This window comes from Streptopelia decaocto (assembly GCF_964273445.1).
Source record: "Streptopelia decaocto genome assembly, chromosome: 1".
Taxonomy (NCBI): Eukaryota; Metazoa; Chordata; class Aves; order Columbiformes; family Columbidae; genus Streptopelia; species Streptopelia decaocto.
The window spans coordinates 76,705,011-76,729,306 of NC_138663.1; the positions used below are offsets into that span (position 1 = coordinate 76,705,011).

General features: G+C 38.7%; 1 protein-coding gene across 1 annotated transcript in view; it reads right to left on the reverse strand.

Annotated features, from left to right (window-relative positions):
• Positions 1–24,296, reverse strand: part of GYS2 (glycogen synthase 2) — a gene marked incomplete at both ends in the record, with an annotated part of 40,200 nt that overhangs the window by 15,362 nt on the left and 542 nt on the right. The window contains 4 exons of the mRNA XM_082070733.1: positions 4,819–4,963; positions 11,349–11,534; positions 12,349–12,540; positions 15,323–15,504. Coding sequence (XP_081926859.1) covers positions 4,819–4,963; positions 11,349–11,534; positions 12,349–12,540; positions 15,323–15,504 — 705 coding nt within the window. The remainder of the gene's footprint in view (positions 1–4,818; positions 4,964–11,348; positions 11,535–12,348; positions 12,541–15,322; positions 15,505–24,296) is intronic.

The window sequence follows — 24,296 nt, forward strand, 5'->3', positions numbered from 1 at the left end:
CTTTACCTCTTTATGCTTAATATCACTGTTGACTGCTTATCAGTATAGATTGAAAGCTCTTGAAAGCAGAAACTGTGCTGTACTATGCACTTGTTTACTGCATGGCACAAGAGAGCTCTGTTCGTTCAAGACTTCTAAGGATTTACCAGAAAAGAGAGAAAATAAAAAACCTTGTCAAGAAGACCACCTTTCAGTAATCCATTGGATTTTTCCTAAAAATACCCACAAAATAGTATACTTTACTCTTTTATGGCTACTCTCCTCAAAGATTCCAAAGCACCTTACAATTAAAATTCATTCATTTCCAGTGTCTTCTAAGATAGAGTTATAGGACATACATAGATTTCTAAGGAGATACAACCAATACTGAAATTCAGTCACTCTTCACCTTTCTGGTAGAGCACAGCAGCTGTTTAAAGGCTTGCCCTAAATCTAGTTGAAGTAAATAGAAAGAATGACCTTTTCTTAGAGTTGGCTTATAAATTCCATGTATAGAAAAGAAAGGGGCGGCCAGTTCCTCTGCAGATGTATTTCACAGTAACACAGCTGACTTCAGCAGACTTATACTGCTAATTCATGACACCAGATATTCTTCAAATACAAAGAATCTTCAAATAAGCAAGAAGCACTAATTATTAGAGAATGCACTACTGCTGATTTCATAGTTGTTCTCCTGGCAAGTGTCATCAGGTGTCTAGCAACCACAACCATTAACTATAGTAATTTTTAAAATACTATGCATCATCCAAAGGACCTTCAGTAAGAAATCATTGCTGACCACACACAGTTCATGCAAACAAAATGGCATCTCCTTTGATCTCAGTGCACATGGTTAACTTCAACCCCAGTCATCAGGGTTACTGTTGGGAGGACAGTCTCTTGCTTGCCACTGATACAGGATTTGAATATTCTTTCCATCATGGTCTTTCAGCCTGGCATCCAGGGTTTTCCATCCCTTCCACTAAAAGTAGAGGTTTTATGTCTAGCATTAAGCATCTAACCTAATATAAAACTGTCTCTTATTTCCAGAGAGACTTAGGGAGATTTCTTTACAATTTCTATGGCTCTTTTGGTTTGATTACATACGAGATGATCTTAAAATAAGTACAATCAGTTCTCCACATGCTGTCCAGTAAACTTGCTTGACATTTTTCATGCAATGGCCATTTTTAATTACTTCCTTGAAATTTACAGTCTGCTTTAGCAGTATATGTAATTCCCTGCCAGGTAAGTGATCTCTGATTAGTCTTTACCTTGTAAAGTGTTTTGGGAGTCTTTGGGTTAAACAGCAGATTAATATATAACTTTTATCAGTAACTATGCAATACCAAAAATTCTGATGGATCTGTCTTGAAATACCACATTTCAAACTGAAGACCAGCCTTTACCAAGAAATCTTTACTTGTTATGTACTTGAGATTTGGTTCTCAGTGACAAGGAAGGAGCGGATTGGTGGGCCCAACAAGAAAACCTGTGTTCTTTTCTTCTGCTGCCCATCACTAGGAGCTGCTCTGAACAAAGCCCTGTGTGGCCTCGTATGAGTGGGGAGTCAACAGAGCAGAAACACCCTCTATTTCTCTTTGTCTTTACCAAAAACATATGGTCTCCTTCCTCTGACCTGCTTCTCATTCAGCATGAAGAACAGGCTCATGCAACACACAGCTTTGAGACTGCAACCACTTCAAGCTCTTCCCAATAAAGTAAGAATCCTTGACTTCAGTGTGGCTGGTCAGTTTCTATCCACTCTCTCACATTTATTTATCAGAGATTTGAAAACTCTCACCCATCAGCAGCAGCCTTTACACAACCTACTCCTATGCTCTTTGTTCCAACTGCAGCTTCATTTGCCCTTTCATCAGGACAGGGGCTCAGTCTGTCTCTTGTTGAAGCCTTTGAGGTACAGAACAGGTGTGGTGCCCTAAAGTATATAGTTCATCATTTCTGCTTAACATACAAAAATATTTTGAATACATGTAAGGCAATTTGCCCTTGCCCTAGGGAAAAAGTGAGGAAAGAGAGCTGTGTCCCTATTTTAAGTGTTTTGGGGTTTTTGTTGTTTAATGAACTAATGTCATTGTTGTTTTAAAACTGTCCCAAGTAGGTCAAATCAGAATGATTTTATTTCTATTTTTATAGGAAAGAAACTGACATTGATTTACATAATAGTAGCATAGTACTCTGGTTTTGATTGGTAAATCACTAAGATTCAGGGTTCTCTTGTACTTTTTTGGGGGTTTACTTCTAAGATTTTGATCAAAAATATAGAGATAGGAAGTCTAGATTTAGAATTTAACTAATACCTAAGTCTCTTAGAATGTTGATTAAAAGTCTTCTCTACTGCTAATGAGAAATATTTTTCATATGTTTTGTATCTGAATGAAAACATTAGAAATCCTATATCAGCTTTCAAATCACAGGAATATAACTCATGATCTTGTATGATATGTCGAAGAGAACAAGTTCAACATTGGATACTTAAGCTTTTGACAAATATGGTTTGATAAACTATTGATCAAATAAAATCAGCAGCAAGTGAATTTAGGGCAATGCAAGCAGTAATTCTGCCAGGTTTAGACTAACTAATTGTCCTTTGTCCTGGTGCAAAAGCTCTCTATGCAATCAGGTCTCCTGAATTTTAAAGGGGCTTTTCCAAGCGATGAGATTTGTAATTTGAGTTATACTCCAAGTTCAACATTAATGAACAGTAGCAGAGACTGCTCTACTTACCACATTTCCTCAGTTATTTTTAGTTAACAACTTTGTTACAAAGCTTACCTCTCAACAAATTCAAACGCAAATGAAAGTTAATTGTGTTGATTCTGCATCCCCCTTCTAAAAGTTTATTTTTAAAGTGGATTGAGAAGTGCACAAATTATTTCAGTATTCATGTTCCTTTGCAGAATTCAAGCTAAATGATCTACTGAAGGACTGTTGATTTTTCTGAACATCCAATGTCTATGCTGATTTCACAACTTCAGAGAGAATAAATACTACAAGAATAGACTCCTACTCAGTTTATCTGTGGTCTGAGATTCAAATAAACTATTAAAGTACTTATTCCCATCAGAACATATTTTCCACTTATAATAGTCTCCTAGGATTTGGGGTAGCAATTCCTATTCTATCTAGCTCTGTCAACATGAAGCATGATATGTGTGAACATTTTTTTATGCAAACATTAAGTATATTTACTTGGTTTCTTCACAGTTGCAAGAATAATCAAAAGAAGTTCAGGCCTATGAATCTCTGTGTATGTAATTCTCTTCAGTTTCAACTGATGTTCTATCTGTGAGCAGTCTGCAGATTTTCTCTCCCAAATTAAAACTGATTCAGACTTATTTCAGTCTCCTGAAATCTCAAAACATAAACTCTGATTTTCAAGAGTAGCTGTTGTGGGAAGAGGCCTCATGCCAATATAAAACAGCTTCAAAAGTCTAAGTTTCAGAGGTCAAGTACTCTGCACTTGCTAAAAAACCAAGATCTTTCAGAGATATCCCAAATTAGATGACTGAACACTTAAATCACTTTTAAGACATGGCTATTATGTTTAAAATTAAAAGGAAAGATCTTCTAAATTCATCCTATTGACAGTTAGTTAGGAGTGAGGCAAAGGATCCAATCGACAACTTCTCTTTTGTCCTGATGCATGAACCACGATGTGGTTTGAAGCATTGAAGTTTACAGGGGTAACTGTCCCGAACTATAATTAGTTCTGCAATTAACCTAAAAAAAAATCTAAAAAGAATAAGCAAACCAAAAAACACCCAAGTCATTGGAGCATTTTTATACTTAAAATATCCAACTAAGAAGTGAACATACCCGCTAAATGGTCTAAAAATTGTTTTGCAGTATTTCCCCCATGATACTTACCTGCAGATGGAGTATTTTGGCTTGTCCTTATATAGCACTGTGCTGATGTAAAGACAGCTTTAATGACACATCAAACAGGGATCATGACTTCATTCAAACTCCATGTATGGAATGTGACAAGGTTTGTTGGTAAGTTCCATATTTTATTAGACTAACACAAATGGGAAAATCAGACAAACTGTTGGGCACACGACTATTTTTTCAAACTGTACTGGCTGGTCTATTAGAAAATATTATATCTTTCTATGAAACTTATAATGGTTAGGTCCTAAGATCATGACGATCACAACCACACTGCTACTCCTAGGTGTAACAGATACAGGGAAATGGACTGTATTGATTTATGGTTTGTTTTTAGTCTTCTCAATTCTTTCAACATTAAGTAAAAAAAAAGAGCTTTAGCACTGGAAGACAAAACTAATCTAACATTCTGCTTTGCACATGATACTTTTTGCTAAAATAATTTTTCTAAAAGAATATATCACTCATCTTTAGCAACAAACCTCACACCGTAACAGCTGGTGAAATGTATTACAGAGATTCCAGCTCCTGCTTTCATCAGTTGACCTGAATATATTACCATCACTGGAAACCCTGCTATAGACAAGACTCCTGAAGCTGAGATGTCCCTGCAAAGAAAGCCTAACATCTATGGAGTTAAACTAATGCTCTCCTGAAATGGTACTGAAAGCAGTTATTAAATGCTGCTTGTTTTCTTCTGGATTTACATATCCTACTAGAATGTGCTTCAAATGATATTATCTGCACTTTTCTTTTGAAAATTGGTTATTCTCTGTAGTGTAGCCAGACATATCTATGCATGTGTACTTGCTCTTCATGATTGTATACCTGTCTCTATGATTTTCATGATTGCATACCTGTCTCTATTATATTGAGGAAATGTAGGTACTCAGAGGAAATATAATAAGAACACAATTCAGGTCTTACCAGGATTTCTTTTAAGCATATGTTCTGCTTCTATAGCTGTTATCTGTGAGACTGTAGTGAACACATGGGCACAATGTACAGATGCCCGTTCCATACAGTACCGATGGTAAATCTGTCTCTCTCCTGCTTCCTTGTCAATGTCAAACTGTTAAATAATAAAAATAAAGAAAAAGACACCTGTGTGATATGCTCATCAGACTTATTAGCACAAAGAAGGTCTCTGATCTTAAGCTTGATTTCCCCAGAGAATAAGAATCATGTGATTAGGCTGTTCATTTGTCTCTTTGTTTTTTGAACCATTTTATCAACCTCAAGGAGTTTGAAGGAGCAAGAGAGATCTCAGTTCCTACATGTTTGTGAAGAAAAATGGTAGCTCTGCAATAGAGGGAGACCTAGATTGACGATCCATGAAAGGTAAGGATCTGTGCTACCTGCTGACAGGTCATGTATCTTGCCTGTCCTTGTTGCAGAACTTGGGAGAGCAGGGAAGTTGTTGGTAACTGAAGGTATAGGGGAGAGAAGAAAAAAGGAATGGAGATGAGGAGAGAACCTAGGAACTGGGTGGAATGCTGGGAATCGTGTAGGCAAGAGCTCAGTCACAAATCCTGAGGAAACGAAGAAAATAGGAAATGAGATATTTTCTGATGTTCTTCCTCCAACTCCACTGCTATTATTTGCTGCTCCTTTTACTTCAATTTGAACTTAATTTCTAGAGGCAGATGTAAGTCAAACTGCTAGATAAGACCATCCCAAATGCCAAAGTATTTCTAAATCAACTTTAAATCTTGCAGCTACCCCATTTTTTACTGAGCTTATGTTTTCCTGGTGGGAAGAAAACACACAACACCTATTGAGCCTATGCTTAACAGTTTGAACATTCACTAGTGATGCCCACTGCAAAACCGCTAGAGCATAGCCTAAAAAAGAATAATGCTAATGGGGTGTCAATGACTACAATTAAATTACAATCCTCTTAGTCCTACATGATGTTTCACTTCTGGGAACAGAAGGGTTGTCCTCCTAAGGTCAACAGCGCAGGCACCAAATAGACCATGTGAGTTACATGGAGAGTGACAATGACTCTCAACGAGATCTGTCATTATCACTGCCTAATGCCAGGTGCACAGTCTGATTTTGATTGCATTTGACTCTGTAACTTTGCTGACCATAATAGATTTAACCATTATCATAGGCTGGGCAGACAGCACTTTCTATAGTTAGGACTATCTGACCTTTGCCACGGCTGGTTGCTTTTATTGCTTTAGAACTTAGCTAGAAGTAAAGCTATTTAGACTGTGACTCTTCATGCTGAGTGCATACTTAAGGTTGGTATAGAACATATTTTAAGAAATTTCAGCAAATGTGAACCATTTCAGGGAACAAGATATAAGCAAATAATTTTTAATTTTTACTTAGGTAGCTATAGATATAGATGTAGACATAGATATCTTACAATTGTTTTGCTGGGAAACTTAAGTGCTATTATCCACTGAGCACGCTAATTTCTCAGTGGTTTGAAACTGCTGACAGATTGGTCAAGCGAGATCTTGACCTTTGACTTCACTTACAGTGTGGAGTAAGAAGCCTCATTGTGTACCTCTGGGCAGGCTAGACAAGTGACTCCAGCAAATAAGCCTTAGACAAGTTGAAGGGCAGGTTAAATGGAACTTAATTGATGAGACAGTGCAGAAGACAGATTTAGTTCACACAGCACTGTGCAAAGACAGCTGAGCTTGCTGTGACAGTATTAGCTCCAGAATTAGAGGCAACACGGGGCATGGCACTGTATTGAGCCAGTACACAGAAATGAAGCAGAACATCAGTGTAGGTAGTTTGCTCTTCACCCCAAACCAATGTTTCTGTTCAGCATTCAGCTCTGCTGTCTGAATGCTTGCCTGCCCTAGTTCAGGCACCTGTGAGCTATGTTCCATAGCATTCAGGTTCAGCAAGGACAAAGCAATATATCTATGAAGTACATCACACTTACTTGTGTTTGCTGTTATCAGCAAATGGGAACACTAGCAAAAACACAAATAAAAGCTGCATCAAGAGAAAAACAGATCTAAGGCAGATTAACTCTTTATAGAGTCATTTAAGTTGGAAAATATGCTTAAGATGATCGACTTCAACCATTTCTTCCCTCAGTGACTTTTAAGACTAAAGACTTCAAAATCCACTTCCCTGTAAACATCCCACTGCTCCCAGTGAGGATCCTCTACTCTGTTAGAAACCAAGCAGATTATTGAAATTTACATGATGGCAAGGATTAGAGGAGAAAATTTCTCCTTTATAAGGCCACTCTAATTTCAAAGTAAAACAGGAAGATCTTCCACAGGCATAACACTTTGGAGTAAAACTTGCATTTGCTGCAATTTTATTGAGGAAAAACTGCAGCTCATTTATGTCCTCTCTATGGATCTATGTGATAAATGTAGCATTTCATTCACGTCTTAAAATTTAGCATGTTAGAGGACACGGTAGGTAGTCACTGAACTTCTCAGCGTGACATTCTGGTTAAGACAGCTAAGATGATCTTTGAATGCAGAAAGGAGAGAATATCAAGCAGTTATGGCATACTAGCATTAAATTTCTCTTGGAAACAGTGAACTGTCATTGAAGTAATAAAAAAATAATTCCAAATCAGGCATTCCTACTTGAAAATGATACGGGCAAACTGCAAAGGATTTTAAAAAGCACAAGAAAGATGTTTTGAGAATGGAAAAGGAGGAAAGACTATGCTAGCTACATAAAGACTTTTCTGAAAGACAGATAAACTATTTGTCTGCATAGAATCTCTAAATAGTGATACTAGATTATGCTTTCATAAAGAGAAAAAAGTATTATGGAAGTCAATGGAAGTTAAGACAAATTCAAACTGGAATCAAAATGTATAATTTTGATAATGAATAACTTTGTGACACCTTTGCATAAATAATATAGATTCCCCTCACCACTTGAGCCTTACCTCAAGAGTAGGTAACGTTTTCGTAAGTAGTTTGTATCATCTCAAATAAAAGGTATAAATTTGATGCACTAATTTTTAGCTGAGGATTTTAGGAAGAGACTGAAATGACCTCTTCCAGTCTTTAAAACTGGTGGCACGCTCATGTTCACAAGGTGATTCTGCAGTGGGATAAGGAACAGTCGAAGATAGGCCTGAAGTTCAAATTCCTTGTCTACCAATAGGTGGGATGGAAAGGTCTTCATTTTTAGTATAATCTCACTGGCTGCCATCATCACAATTATGTAAGAATTATTAACTCCAAACAGGTTGGGACTTGGGCCAAAGTCTTCCCTCATCTAAAGCTACTGACCTCACTGGCTTACTTCAGAGAATACATTTGTACCTTCTATACTTGTGCCAACTGGCACATACTGAGCTTTGCTAGGAAGGTGAATTAAAGTGGTGGTGCTATTTCCACTCTGGAATCCAGAGAAAGAAAATCTCAGTAGCCCTTTATATTTTAAAAAGAGATCTTTCAACCCATATCTTCTAGTCCTGCTTATCTACGGTGGTGGTTTAACATTGAAGTGGAAGAGTGCTGCACTGTGTGGGCATGTGCACATGTGTGTGTGAGCAGAGCAGGAAGGGCTGATGGACAGTGAAGGACAAACCGAAAACATGTTACAGTGACTGGGCTAACAGGAAATATTATGGTGAGGAACAACACACTGGTCACACACACCCAGGGCATTGTGACAGGAGAGAGAGAAAAGACTATGAAGATGCCAGGTGAATATCTTCTATCAGCCAGCAAACGATCACATCATGGTTTTGCTGTGAATCTCACTGTTCCATCCTCCCACACTGCAGAAAAGCCCTTGGCCTCAGAAGGCTGAGTAGTGGTCTCTCTAGCAGGTGTTCTAAGCCAGCTTTAGCACACTATAAGCATGTTAAACAGTAGTGTAACAGCTTGGCACCACTTTCTCTATAAGCAGCTTTAAATGTCAGTCTCTCCAAAGAGGGCATAAAGCATTAAGGACTAGAAATCCACAACTTTCCTCCCTTAAATATTATTTACAGGAGTTTATAATAATACTTTAAACGGATATATGTTTCATTCCTTATATTCTTCAAATAAAAGCTGAATAGAAATTTCTGTATTTATCACATAGCTGATAGTTACCAACAGAACTTGTGAAGCTTTGCAGGAGGATGAACAGTACTTTAACACATAAAGGTGGACATGTCATGTGTGAACTGTAAAAATTATATTAATACTGTGATTAGATTATAAATCCACTAAAATCTCTGTCTTCTCAAATGTAACATCATTGCTTTTTCTTTTGAGTACACAGACAAGAGTGAGGGCCCCAAAGCTACCATGAAAGGAAAAAAGAGTTGCTTTTGAGAAAAGCAGACTATTTTGCCAGACTACTTGTAGCTCACCAAATTAACCAGAATACAAAACAAACCAATTTTTTTTTTTAGAATTTCCTTTACAAAAGCAAGGCAAGGCTCTGACATACTATTTTTAGCATCAGTTTGTAAAACAATCAGCATACACTTTTTTTAACCTCTAATTTCCCATTTTAAATGCACCCCTCCTTTTTTTTTTTTACTATAGCTTCTTTACTAAGAAATTATGTGTAAGAGTGCAAGGGTGAATGAGTAAAGTTACTGCTGAAAAGTCCCCACTTTCCCAAGTGTTAAACCTGAATCCACATGGTTTTAGTTCTTTCAATCTAGCTCTCTCCAGTGAAAAATACTGTGACTTTAAAACTAGATTTCACATAATATATGTATTTTGCATATGTACACATAAGGAGAATACATGTCTGGAGTCCTGAAACTTGGGTCTGACAGCATGACTGGGTTATTCATGCTGCCTCATTAGTGCACCTAACAAACATATTTAATTTAGGAGACTAATTTGCCTAGGTGATTGATAGTTGGAGATAGGTCTTGCAGATAGTAATTTGGGGACGTTTGTCTTACACGGACTGTGAGGAGACTGACACTATAGAGAGCCTACATGCATATGAGTAAATGAAAGGAGATGGTTTTTTAGTATGTTCAGTAGGTTCAGTAGTTGTCTTTGGTGGAAAAGAAGAAAAAAAGAAGATGAGTAAGGTGAGTGACTGTTTCCTTGCAGTACAATCTATTCTGTGCTTCTGAATAATGTCAGTAGAACACTAATGCTTGGGTCTTGTCTTTGGAAGACACTGAAGCTTGTGCCAACTGAGCAATTTTCTTCACTGAAGTGCACAGGCAGTGAATAAGGCAAGTTGGTTTAGCCTTTTAACTACCTCTATCCTCAATAAAAGCTGGGATGCAAAAATCTCTTGAACTCAGTTTGTCTGTAACCATAACAGAAATCCCAGACCATGTAATATACTTCTTCCGAAGGTAGTGCTGAAGACATCTGGGTCCTTGAAATGTGGTTTGTGTTGTGTTTTAACTGGAGAAAGAATAGTGAAAACCAAAACCACCAGCCAGTTCACAAAAATTCCAAGAAACAGATGTGGGGTTTTTTAACTCAGAAAATACTTCCTATATTTCCCAGTTACACATTAAGCCTAGGCTAAAAAACTGGAAAGTAGAAGGACTTACTATGACTTGCAAGAATTAAGAAGTTGGCTGGAGAAAAAAAATTATATATATATCTATATAGATATAGATATAGATATAGATATAGATATAGATATAGATATAGATATAGATATAGATATAGATATAGATATAGATATAGATATAGATATAGATATAGATATAGATATAGATATAGATATAGATATAGATATAGATATAGATATAGATATAGATATAGATATATACACACATATATACAATTCCAGAGTAATTTCAGCAAGAAGAGGGCTATTGTCTATTTTTTCTACTGCCTTTCATTAAGAAACAGTGCACCTTTCTACTGCCTTTCATTAAGAAGCTGCACCTGAAGTGTCATATGATGAATAGGTTTTACATTCACTGGTTACGTTGCTAACAGTAACACCAAAACTGTAGCATCCAGTACTTGAGTTGATTCCCTTTCCTGAACACAAAGAGGAAGATTCTCAAGGACACTTGACTTGCAGTGATGTCTGGAGCTGTAACTCTCTAACTCTCTCTTAGCTTTAGAAAATGTCCCAGGCCATTGAAAAGAAGGTTAAGAATCTCTGTTAACAGTCCTGTCCTGCTGCAATATGGCTCCATATAACAGTGGACTGGACTAAGGCACTGACTTGACTGGAGGCTGAATGAGTTTAAGTACTCTGCAGTGAAATTCTGGTAAATCAAAGTTCACTGAAGGTACTACAAGTATTCTAGACTCTAACTGAGCTGTAGGATCTGTGAGATGACACAAAGATAAAGGCACTCATGCCCAGACACCTCGTGGTCTTACAAATACCATTTGTCGCGCTCTGGAATGGATAGCCTATCACTCAGCTGTGGGTCAATCATAAGTGATCACACAAGACAGAATATACAATATATGCTGTAGCACAGTAAACAAAAAGGAGCTGGTAGTTAATTAGCTGGGGAAAAAAAATTTAAAAAATAAAAGGAATTAGAAAATCTCTCTTACCTGGTCAAGATTGTTGTAAAAATCTATACTGGCTGCACACAGGTATCTCCCAAGCAGAGTCGCATGGGTGGTAAAAATTGTGGCAACAGGAAGTTTCTGAGATCGAGACAGTATTAAACCCACTCCTGCCTGCCACTCATGGAAGTGGGCAACTATATTGGGCTTGTCGTCAAACTGAGAGGAAAGCTGAAAATAATCAGAAAGAACATACATGAAACACATACCCTGCTCATCCTCCCAGTCTCAGAAACCTCTTTTTTTCATGCTGCCTTCTATGTGTTTGCTTTCTCTCATATGATACAGCAGTACAACATTCTAAGTGGTCATATGTATTGATTCCCATCAGCCCTAATCCTTCACCCAAGAAGTGCATGTGCCTTACTAGTGCTGCAGAACAACATCATTCCTAGAGTGTTGGGGAGCTCTGGCAAGCACAGTCACTCTTCTTTCTTTCAACTTGCTGTTCTGCTGTTGAAACTCTTGTATGGGTAAGAAAATCAAGAGCACCTATGACAGACAGATAATTCTGCAAACTAACAAAGTTTCCTCTTTTCAGGTAGGCTGTGGTAGAGTGACATGTGAAGCCACAGTGCTGTCATTGATTCTTGCCATTTGCCTCTATTCCCTGTGCGAGGCAGTAACTAACAGCTGACATATGGCTTGACTGGCTTTACAGACATTTTGTGTGACTACTTGGCTACCACAGCAGAGGAAAAGGGAGCTTGAGATCCCACCTGTAAGAGCATCCAGTGACAAATAAGAGAGTTGAGAAGAAACAGAAGAGCAGCAGATTTCACTCAGGGCTCCTGCTGCCTTCAACCCCACTCAGGGAAAATATTGAAATGACTGCTTAAGATTTAAGTTCTAAGTATAAATTTGTTATACTTCAGGTATCAACTTCCTTAAAATTTTAAAACTGGACAATAGGAACTGCATCCCAAAGCTTTTTGCCCTGATGACAAGGCTGAGGTTTGAAAATCTCTAGATTTAAAAACTGTACCTCTTTTAAAAACCAGGCTGTTAATGATCCAAAAATCACAGCATCATTGGCTTCTCGGTCATGAAAAGGGATCCCTATGTTGCTGACATCCCAAAATTCTCCTTTCCACCTGTCCAGATTCCAGGCTGCTGATCCTATATCAAACAGTAAGACATACGGGCTGCCTTCTATCAGCCATCTTCCAAAAAAGGCCTATGGGAAAGAAGCAACATTATAAGCAGAAAATGCCAAAGTGAATGAAAAGGCCAGTTAGCAGAACTACTTCATCCATCAAACCTTGAATGCTTTACATAAGGAATACGTGATCATAGTCCTACATACCTAGATTTTGTGTTTTTTCTTGCAAAATATACGGAGTAATACTGGACCAAAGGTAGGAGTAAAAGGAAACTACGGTCTTTAGGAACATTTTGTTTTTAAGATCTTCATAGCAATGGCAACTTTATGTCATTAAAAAAAAAAAAAAAAAACTTAGGAAGATTATACTTGCTTGAATAATGAGGTCTTTGTTCTTATTGAAATGTTTTATTTCAAAATTATTATTTTATTTCAGTCAGATTTGTCACCAATCTTTTCCCATTTACACTAGATTAATGGTGATATATTTTGTAGAACAGGTGCTTGGGACCACTATCTACCACGACATTTCCTCATTCTGCCCAAGAAGCACAGTTGATGCCCTTTGGCAGAGTGGAAGGATCAATCAGAAGGTATAATAAAACCTTAAACAATATCGGCCTAAATTACAGCTTTCCTGCTTTATCTGCATCAGTATAGTTAAATATCTCCAAGAGTATTTAGAATTCCACTGATATAACCTACCAGCCTAACCAAGAGAGTAGGCTTAACTGTCATAAGACAATGCAACACAGCTGGGCCCACACTATGGATTGTACAAGTCTGCACAGTCAAATTATTTCACTTTAATTGAACCATCAAATTAGCTGTAGCAGCAGAGATATATTAACCAGGAAGAACGAGGTACTATAGGGAGGCTAGTGCAGTTTATAGCTCATGCAGAAGAATCTTTTATGCCACTGTTCAACTTCTTTTCATTCACCAGCCCCTGGGACCTCAGCAGTTTAACCCAGCCCTGACGCCAAAATAGGCTGAATAGAGGTCAAGTTTAAAAAAACGATGAGTTGAAAGCTCTTAGATCCGCTTGCACAAAAAATGCAGGTTGCAACGAAGACAGGTGTGTGAAGGAGGGTCAGCTCCTTATGTACTTATTTCAGGCTACCATGTTTCTTATTCAGGAAAATGTAGAGAGCAGGGAGTCTGTGTGAAACCAGACTTCACCTAAATATGGAGTCAGGTTGTGGCAAGGAACACACCTGACCTGAGAAGTTTGGAAGTGTTCCTAGGTCCCCTGGTTTAAAGGGATCCATTGTGATGCATAAACAAAATCCAGACATAAGTGTTAATAGGATAAGCGCAGCTCCTGGAAAATAGAGCGTCATTATTAGAGATCAAAGCTATAGTTGACGTACCTGGAACAGATTTGCTGCTATATATGAATACTCCAGCGGCACAATGCACATGCTAGGCTGGCAGAGTTGGCTGATTAAATTGAATGTATTGCTGGAACAGCATGAAGTATATATAGCATTGCAATTAATCTGCCCCACAAGCCTTCAGCTGTTTTCCAAACAAAACAGTGTTACACAGCTTGCAGAGGTATCTCTTGGTGAGCAGCAATATGGAAAATTTGATCAATCACTTAAGAAAAATTGATTAGAAATAAGAAATGGCAGTTGAATTAGGCCTTTTACTTTGAACCTCAGCTTGAACAATGCGTCACACAATGTTAGTGTCCCCAGATACTTTCCAAAGCAATGGCACACATACGTCCAACAATATGCTTCTACATAACATGCAATAGGGCATTAGATCCTAAGAACAGCAAAACTGCTGTTACAAAGGGAGATAATACATCGCCAGTGCCACAGCTGGTGGCTGTCTAAGAAATTTATGAACTTCTACAATAAAGTGTGTCATGCACCTCAGCAACAGAACTTTGTAAGAATGCTTCCTTGCTGCTGCCTCTCAATGCTTTTCACATCTGTTTGGCACACACAAGCAGACAGTTTTTCCTCCTGCTAGCTAGCATCTCTGAGGGACTCAATGCTGAAACAGAGTGAAGGTGAGTTCTAGATCTCTGATGAGGACTTTCAAGAAAGGAGGTCAGATTTAGCATGTGTTATCTTCTACCTATTTTCAGGTAACCAATTGTCCTCAAGGCTGCAGTTGCTTGCAGCTTAGTAGCTTGCCCATTAACGCAGTAGATTCTATTCCTTTCTGCAGATCACCTTTATAGGAAGAAGTTTATTCCTAGTTTACTGCTGGAGAAACTGAGTCACAGGGAGGTTATGGGGTTTGACTGAGGTGACACAGAAAACACCGGTTAAAAACTGTGTAGGAAACACAGACGAATTCACTCTTTGTGCTGTGGCTTAACCTCTCTTCCAAGGCAACAGACAGCTAGTTGCATTGATCTGAGGAGGCAGATTCTTTGTCAGTTGTGTGTTTTTCTGAAGTCTACCTGTGGTTTGTCCCTTTTTGGCTTTCAAGTTAATACAATGCTACATAAGAAAAATTGTGAACTAGTGGAATGCTCTTCTCTCTTCAGCAAAAGAAAGCCAAATGTAATGTAAGGGTTCAGTCAAAGTAAGGTCATATTATATCTACTAAAATCTCACTGTATTTAGAGACTGGATAAATAAGTCATTAATCCAATTAAGCAGACTTGCAGATAAATGACTGTTAAAACCTGTAATTGGATAAACTGGTTCTTCCTCAAAAATAACCTTTAATGAATTGTCTCTGCTGTTCTAACAGAGGATTCTGAGCCTTTTGCATTGTGACATTGACCAGGACTGCTGTGTCAAGTGGAACAGCAAGAGCATTAAGCAGAACTGTAATCTCCTCAGAGTCAGCTTTGTTGCCCTGGGAAGCAGTAGCAGATGTGATTTACCTGACACCCTTGGCTTTTCATGGTGTCCATTGCCTTCTTAATTGCGGGGTTTGGAGGCTCACATGCTTCCACCTGAGTCTTCACATTGTGCTCAAAATAGGGACCAACCAGAACATAGTTTTCACCCCATTCATCTGCCGTAATTTTGGCTTTTGTCTGGATCACAGTGTAAATGCCGCCCACTGCAAAAGATCACAAAGAACAAAAAGTAGGAAGGGGCACAGGACACAAAGCTCTGGCATAAGATCCAACTCATCGGATACACCTCTAGTTAAATGGCTTCATATATTCAGATTTTAACTGAAACCCAGACTCTATCCAATAAATAGAAGTTCAGTCTCTCAAATGGAATCTGAAATGGAATCCAAGCTTCAAGGCTTAATTTAGGAGTATGCACTGATAGCAGACTGCACATAATTCTTAAACGACAATTTAATGTTTTGCTTACTCCTGGGTGGATTTTGAAATCTTTACATTCAGATTGCGGGATTCAAATCCTGTGGCTTATGCATCCAGTCTCCCATGCCTGATCTTGATTCTACTGAATCCCAAGTGCAGCCTTCTGCTTTTTTATTGCAGCATTTATAATTTTCAAATATATTTTTCATGACGTGGAAATACATGTGGTGAGAAGCAATCTGGCACCTCCAGCTTGTTTTACACAAACCATAAAGAGAAGCCGAGGGACTGACAGATTTTATTGGCAACAGACTATAAAAGACAATTTAAACCAATATCCTCACAGCAAAAGGTGTCATGTTCCACCACCATTCTAAAGTGCTGTTGAAGTCAGAATGAAGGTAGCCTACAATACCAATATAAATGTCTGCAGCACACTCCACAAAAATATTTTCCACTTTAAAAAGAAACACAATATTAAAATGTATAAGAGAATGTGACAGCAACACCCCCTGACAAGTCAGTACAAATCTATCCAGTCTTGCACATCAGATGCAAGATTCACTTAGCTGCTCTGCCTCATACTTTTCCCATAGCCAGCACCGTAATTCCTGCATTGGCGGGACAGTCTTGCAAACCCCCCTTTGCCATGGGACCCACAGTGCCCAGCAGTGGGCATTTCACCACCACAAGCTCAGAAGAATCCCAGCACGTGCTCAAATCCAGCAAGTGGAAGGGAAGGCAAGAGAAGACAGAATCAGGGGCTGGGTCGCTGCTGTACATAAGAGACAAGTTTAGCACAGATCCAGCGATTCTAAAGCATGGTAAGATAAAGGAAGCTCACCAGGTACAAGCAAACAAGAAAGGAAAAAAATAGGAAGGGAATTAGTGTTCCTACTTAGAATTTTCATCTTCCACTGAATTTGGAAATGCTTGGTAATACACCAGGCAAGAAGACTGTGCCTTTATCAGTGACATCAAGATTACATAAGGAGTCAGCACTGCAAGTTGCCGGTGATTGACAGCAAGTACTCCAGATTAATTTTTTTTTTTAAAGCCACCGGGGTATCCAGAGGTGCCAATGCACTACAGCCAGCTACCTGATTCTCCTTTAAAATCTGCCACAAATTACCTCTATTTACAATAAAGCAGTTGAAGTTGCTCAGCACTTTGGGAAATTAGTTCCCAGATTAGTTAAACTGTATCACCTGACAACAATAGAAAGCCTTCTGCCAAGCCTGGTATCTTGGAGCTCTTAGGAACTGAATGACAGAACTATGTTTTTAATTGTGCTCATAGAAAAGAAAGTGTGCACTTAAAATCCTTTCCCTTACAAATATCCCATTTGTTTTGAACTGTGGAAGGATGCCTAGTCCTCCTATTTTTATGTTGTCTCAGGATTCTAGATATTTTACAAAGAAAAAAAAACACAGTTCCAATCTACTAGCTTGGTAAGTAGAATTATTACAATACATTTTTACAATAAATTATTACCATTCATAGTAATTCAAGACTTAAGCAGACAAGAATCTTACAGGTATATGTTCATAAATCAAGCTCACAGTTCAAGGGTTTCAGGTAACACAGACATGGCAATACAGAAGGGCATCTATGCACAAGACTATTCTTCTCCTCTTCATTAGGACCAGAAAGCTAAGGAACTAATTTCTAGTCATCACACTATATGGTTGCTCTGGACACGGATTTTAAGAAATCTTAGGTACACTGACACTATATATTCTATATATATACTGTTCTCTCTATGTATACTATATATTCTCTCTACGGTCCTCTGTCCGCAAGCTGAGACTACTTGAATAGCTTGGATTCAGATAAAAATATAAATTAAATTATAGGAGACAACTTTCAATCCGTAAAGTCATGCAGTCATGATGACATGTCTGTTCTTATGGGTGGTAAATATGTCATATGAGTGTAATGGCACTGCAATCCAACATGGATAAATAAGGGGCTTGATAGAAATCTTAGTCATTAAACTAGTTGGTTTGAATTGGCAGAAACACTGAGCTTGCAATGAGGTAAGATAGTTGTGCAAAGCAGCCTGGTGACCCTGGGAAAAAAAGCAAATATCTACTCGCAAGATGAAAGATACCAAGTAACATGATAAAGCTGTCTATGAGTAGAGTGGTGTAAAGCTCTTTTCCTGCTATCATGAGAGTGGAGAGCAGCCTCTTTCATGCTGCGAGGCATTTGATATTGCAATCAGCAAGGTAGCTGAGATTCCATGGTCACTAATTTTAAAATTAATAAGAAAGCTGCAGTTCAGCAGCTGAACAGGTCCTGGAATTTTATTTTGTACAGCCAACAGCTGAGTGTTTCTTTTCACAAGGTTTTGCTTAGGATCACTGTGTGTCCTAAAGCATGCCCTGCCAAAGATGTATGGAAGGCCTGTTCTGAGGGAAAGGGTACTGATTTGCCTGAAATGCCATGGAAAGTACTTAAAAACAAAAGAGTCTGTTTTACGACGTGAAAAGTCTTCAGAAGACAGCTGTGACAAAAACTCGGGGTTACCGGGTCCCAAAACTTGATTTTGTCTTCACTGTTACTGTGGAAACATGACTCACAAAGCACGTCTTTGCATAAGCTTTAATTGACAGGGAGGGAAAGTGTGCAAGTGAAACTATGTGGAAACTGTTGGGCATACCTTAAAAAAAGAATCACAGAATTACACAGAATCACAGAACCACGGAATGTTAGGGATTGGAAGGGACCTCGAAAGATCATCTAGTCCAAAGACACTTTGACAAGAACAGAGCAATGTCTAGAATAATGTATGGACTTCTGAAATTACACTTTTCCTCAGCAAATTCGAGGAACACATTATATATCATTAAGGGGTAGCTTATATCTGCTCAGTTACTTTGAATTCCCTGAAAATAACTGTGCAAGTAAACAATGCGTTACAGATCCTACTGAGTAATAGAGTAAGGGTCTACATATTCACTTGGAACCTAACAGAACTCTCAAATTACTTCCAACAAGATGGTAAGCCTCCTTATTACTTTCTAATATGATGTTTTAAAGTCATATTACAAACATAAAATCTTTCCAAATAAAAGGGATGTACCGAAATCCCATGATGTTGCAAGTTTCTGTATGCAGCCTCCAAGGTATTGTACTTTTAAATAGGTTTTAAAACAAACAAAGACAAAAAGAGATATAGATGCAGAATTGGGAGAGATCAGACCCAGAGAATTGGTTCAGTGTGACACAAGCATGGGCCATTAGCAGTAAAACACAGACACATGGCTAGTTTAGTGTTCTAATCTCCACCAAAATTCTTTCTTTAAATATGTTAAGTTTTAATCATTTTTAAATGTCCTTGAGATAAAAGTATTTCTATTATTTCTTTTTAAAAAATGTTTTTAACTTTTCCAACAGAATAAGGTAAATCAGGTTGAAAAGTAAATCAAAACCAGATCTTTTTACCCTTTTATTTTCTTTCCATTCTTCCTCTTTTTCCAGGGAAAAATGAACTGGCATGGATAGAGGGGAACTAAAAAGTTTGGGAAAGAAGGATTTTGTTCAGTTAAGAGAAGTTTGACCTTTTTTAGTGATCTCTTTAAAAACTAGAAGATGAAAACAAAATATTTTCTCAGCAAATATTTCATAGAATTCTTTTTGAAAGTTTGAATATTTTCATATCCGCTACCACTACTATGAATTTGTCTAAAGGAGTTATCTGCATTGCTCCAGTCATTTTCTTCTTCCGTCATTTCAAGTGCTGATGCATTATTTCTTTTCTATATTTAAAATCCAAGCAGTGGTTAGAGCCCTCCAGGGTAGACATCAGAACCATCTAAATAAATAGTCTGCAAGTCAAGAACAGTCTCCTGATTTCATGTCACTACTGAGGACAACATTAGGCAGAAGTGGAGACCTAACTATGCAACTGGAGATCTTTGTGGAAGATCTAATACGTAGATGTGCTCTTTCTGCTGCAAGCTGTGATACGGAAAGATGCTTTTTGTCACCCGATGAGGAGGGGTCCACAACTTCCAGGACTACGCAGGAACATCACTGAGAAAAAAGGTCTTCTGGAGCTGCGATCCTCTGAGCACAGGATTGCCAAACTTCCGAAAACTGCCAGAGAGACCCACCATTCATTTTACTTGCTCTCCTACCTGCCCCACATTAGGACAGAAGGAAGGAGCAGCAGAAACCAAGAAGGAAGGAGAGAGAGAGAGAGAGAGAGAGAGGAAGCTATGCAAGTGAGACAGAGGTAAGTGGAGATTGTCACTGATGGCTGAGTCCTTCCCCCACATACCTTTTCTACACTGAGGATCAAGGGGTTCCTGGGGCTCTTCAGCTTCCTTACTACGGTCTGACCTGGTCACTCTGTAGGCACTAAAGCTTTCCCAAGGACCATGGAATCCAAGAGAGCAGTGGGACCCCAGATTCAGGATTCAAATTGACTTCACTGCCACAATTCATAATTACATCAACTATCCTTTCACCCCTCCCCCTCAGAATGTGTCTCTGATCTACAGAGAAGGGATAAAATTGGGCTTGAGCTTATTTTTTTCTAATGTTTTGTTGGAAATTTATTTATTTATTGATTGATTGCCTGTTGAAATATCTGGGAACTGTTTATAGAATAAGGTTGTAAAATGTGTCAGGTGAAAAAAAAGCATCTTCACATAGCAGATGTTTTTCATGTTTTTTTTGCTATGTTTGTGGCCAGGACTCATCATAAGATAGAAGTTCTCTAAATTCTGTGAAATGCTGACATTCCAAACATATTCTGAAATAATGCTGAAATTTATGACAGATGTCCACAATACAGAAGCTATTTCTGTGTGCATCACGCCCAATGCACAAGATTTAATTTGAGATTGATTTGACGTTGATATACCACCCCACTCTAGAAATGCACAGAGCTTTGATGCTGTGCTCATGCCAAGTTCATGCCAGAACACCCCCACTCCCCAAAGTGTGTTAGTTCAGGTGTGTCACAGATTACATCATTCACCTTATCCCAAGGGACTTTCATCACAGAAAGTTGTTTAACACAGAGGAGGCAAAACGCTGGTCCTACTGACTTCAGTGGATTCAGGATTTGATTTCCAAGAGTCCAGACTTTGACCAGAGAAACAGCACATAGAGCTCTGCTCCAGGGAGCACTCAACCAAGGTTTGTTTTTAGCAGTCTTCACTCCAATAGGGATGAAAACAAAAAAATTAGGATTCATCTACCAGTGGCACTCAAGCTAATCTGCTCAGAGCTGAGTGATGATATAAACTGGCTGTTTGCCTGTCATTTTTAGGCATTCTTCTATTTTCCATCTAAAAGTTGTTAGTATTACAGCAGGAGATATCTAAATACTACTGGAGTGATTTCAAAGATATCTTTACAGAGCACAGACCAGATCCTGAAAATTGTCAGCCCTTCTCATTAATGTATTAGAAAAACCACTAAACTACAGCTGTTACAACTTAGAGAATTCAGGTTCTACCCTGTATCCAGATTAAATACTTAAAGTTTCAGTGGGAAGAATGTCTAGGACTGCTGCCACTATTCCTGCAATGGCCTTTGGCTGCTCCCTGTTGACAATTTCCATCTGTGGGGCTTCAGACACACCTGGACAGCTTGTAGCCACTCGGTTTGTGCTCCTGCCCTTAAAGTTTTTATTGGTCTTCTTGTTATGAGGGAAAGAAAACCTGTCTTCCTTTCCAACATGCACAGACACATGACCAGGTTTTACTGGAGCATGGTGACTAGGAGAGAAGGGGGAGGGTGAAAAATGCTGAGCTTCCCCAAGATTACCACCAGATCATGTGGCACTACAATGCGCTGGGCCCCTGCCTGCCTGCTGTTTCCCCCTTCTGCCACAGAAACACAGTAGGTCTGCTTCACAGCACAGGTCTTGCCTGTAAGTGAGGAGTCAAATAAAGTGAGGAAAATCGTGCAAAACAAACTACTTTTTTCTCATTTCTCTGCAGGGGTCTTTCAATGCAAGATGATTTCCATGTTGTACTTTGTTTACATGGTAAGTCCCTTTTCACAGGGAGAGTGGCAGTGGCAAATTAACCTTTTTTTATTTCTCATTCTCTCTTTCAGCTACCTTGTGTTTGCTTGCTCCAGGCAGCAAAAAAGAGAAAGAAAAGTTGCCAGTGCTTTTCAACGTATGTCAGTGATTATCACTTAGCACAGGGAGCAGCTAGGACAGAGAATATAAAAAGATGTAGAGAAGTAGAAAGCTCTGCCTAGGTAGAGCGTATGTTTAAATTATCTACATGTAAAAAAAGGAAAAGAAAAAAACATAGAGACACCTCCACTGTACCAGCTGCTGAGAAAGAAGTGATGAAACTCTGGAAATAATGGATACTTGTAGATGTCTGGGCACTGAATTCACACGGCTGACTTGTCCTTCCTTCCAGGTGCATCTCATGCCTCAGTACCAACCAGCACCATCTCCTGCTCAGGGAAATTCCCGTAAATGCTTGCTCCCCATGGGCAGCCTGGCACATGAAGATCCTCTCAAAATACATTATTAGATGTGCTCCAATCTGCAGGACCCCTTCATCACGCTCAAGCTCTGAAGGAGAATATATTTGAGAGGCTCAAGAAACAGCTCAGCACCTGTAAAGTGTGGCGTTTACAGGTGTGGGACAGGCATCTGTGAGCTCTGGTGGTACGTTCCTCACAGGGAAGACAACTTTCAACCTTACTGTCACAGAAAATGCAGGAACCACTAAGAAACAGTACTGGTCAATGAGCAAATGTACTCATAGCCAAGCACCTAGTGGTGCTCATGAAGTTAACACGATGACTTGAACTCTCTCCCGTAGGCAGCAGCAGCTCTGCACCACTTTAGCAGTGCAAACCAGCTTCACACTGAACTACTAGGACACACTTTTGCATTGCCAGAAAGGAAGAAAGAAACTTTCATGTTAAATGTTCAAAATTAGCTTGTGAGGCAATAAACCTAGCTAATGCTTATCTTTCCCTCTATATTAAGAAAGTATACAGCAACATTAAAACTAAAGCACTAAAACACATAGTGGTGCTAAATCTATGTGAGGTCAGCCTACTTAGGCAAATAAACAGTTCTCCCTTCTGCAAAAGAAGGCAGGAGAAATACAGTGTAAGCTAATATTTCCTAAGACTATGCATCTTCTGTGATGGCTCTCCCTGTGTTTTGTGGCTACTCCCTCTCCTAAGAAACACAGTGCCTTAACATTTTCCAAGAGCCCTTCATAAAAGTTAGGCCACCAAGGAACAGTAAATCTACACGTGACTTAGACATTCAATTTTCTGGGAGATATAGAAAAAAAAAATCAGTATCAAGAATTTACCAGAAAAGAATAAGCTGAAATAGGCTTATTAAAGTGTTTTTGCACAAATGTTTCCAGTCAAGATTGTTTAATGGCAACTTTGCACAAAGATGTGGTTCTAATGAAGAAATTGTTTTCCATGACTAGTTCAGTCAGCCCTGTTTGAATATATGGGTTTGGTATGTGGTGTAATTCACAGCACCTTATTTTTTATACTAACTGAATAAATATTCACTCTCATAAATATTAATTGTCTCATAAAATGTGAGAATAATAAATTTTAGCTGTGTCAGTCTATTTGGCTTCAGTGAAGTCAAAAAGAGCTATACGGGTGATTAAATGATTCACTGCATTTTGTGAGGAAAGACAGATGAATCTTATTGCGTTCTACTTTTTCTTAAACATATTGTGTGATATCTGTAACCAGATGACTCCATAGTATGGAGTTCAGAGATGTTAGCAAGCACATCTGTATTTTCTAGTTTTCTGCTGCCATCTGCTTGCCAGTGCCTTCCTTATCCTGCACACTGCAAAACTAAGTGCTGCGTGCTCCAAGTTCTGATAACAGCAATTTCACTCAAAACGCTTGACTGAAGCTACTGAAAAATAAGCCCACAGAGATTTGAAGTGCAAAAGCTACTCTGTACTACCTCTGGGTATTGATTCTCCTCACCACCCTAAAAAGAGCAATATAAAATTGCACTGCAGTGCACATTAAAATACCAGAAGCTGTCACAGATTTGTAATTCTAGTTTCACCATAAAGATAAACCCTAGCACTGTCTGTTCCTCTCACACACATTTCCCCTTTAGAGTTAAAATCTTAACAGATTACAGATCCCATCTCCTGACTAATCTATTTATCTACTAGGACAATAAGACAGATGAGGTCAATCATTTACTTGTATTAAGTCACTTTTGTGGCAAAAATGGAGCCTGTTGCCCCTTGGTGAACTACCCCTAGCTGAAAGGGGGTGATTTGATGAGTGAATTAGAAATGGAAGCAGAAAGATCTTTGCACAACAAGCAGTTTGCGCTTTGCATGACAAGCTGTGTGCAGTCAACAGATTTTCAATCTGTACACATGCACAAAGCATGAAATCCCTGTCTGGCACTGCCTGTGTTTGCAAAGACCAGTCCAAAAGGGGTTCAGCTGGCATAAAGACTGCTGGTCATTGACATCTGTTTTTTGTTCAGTGGTTTCAGTGCAGCTCTGTTTATTTGTACCTGTTTCAAATTTGGCCTCTTCTCTACACTGCCCTGGAAGGCTGAGGGGGA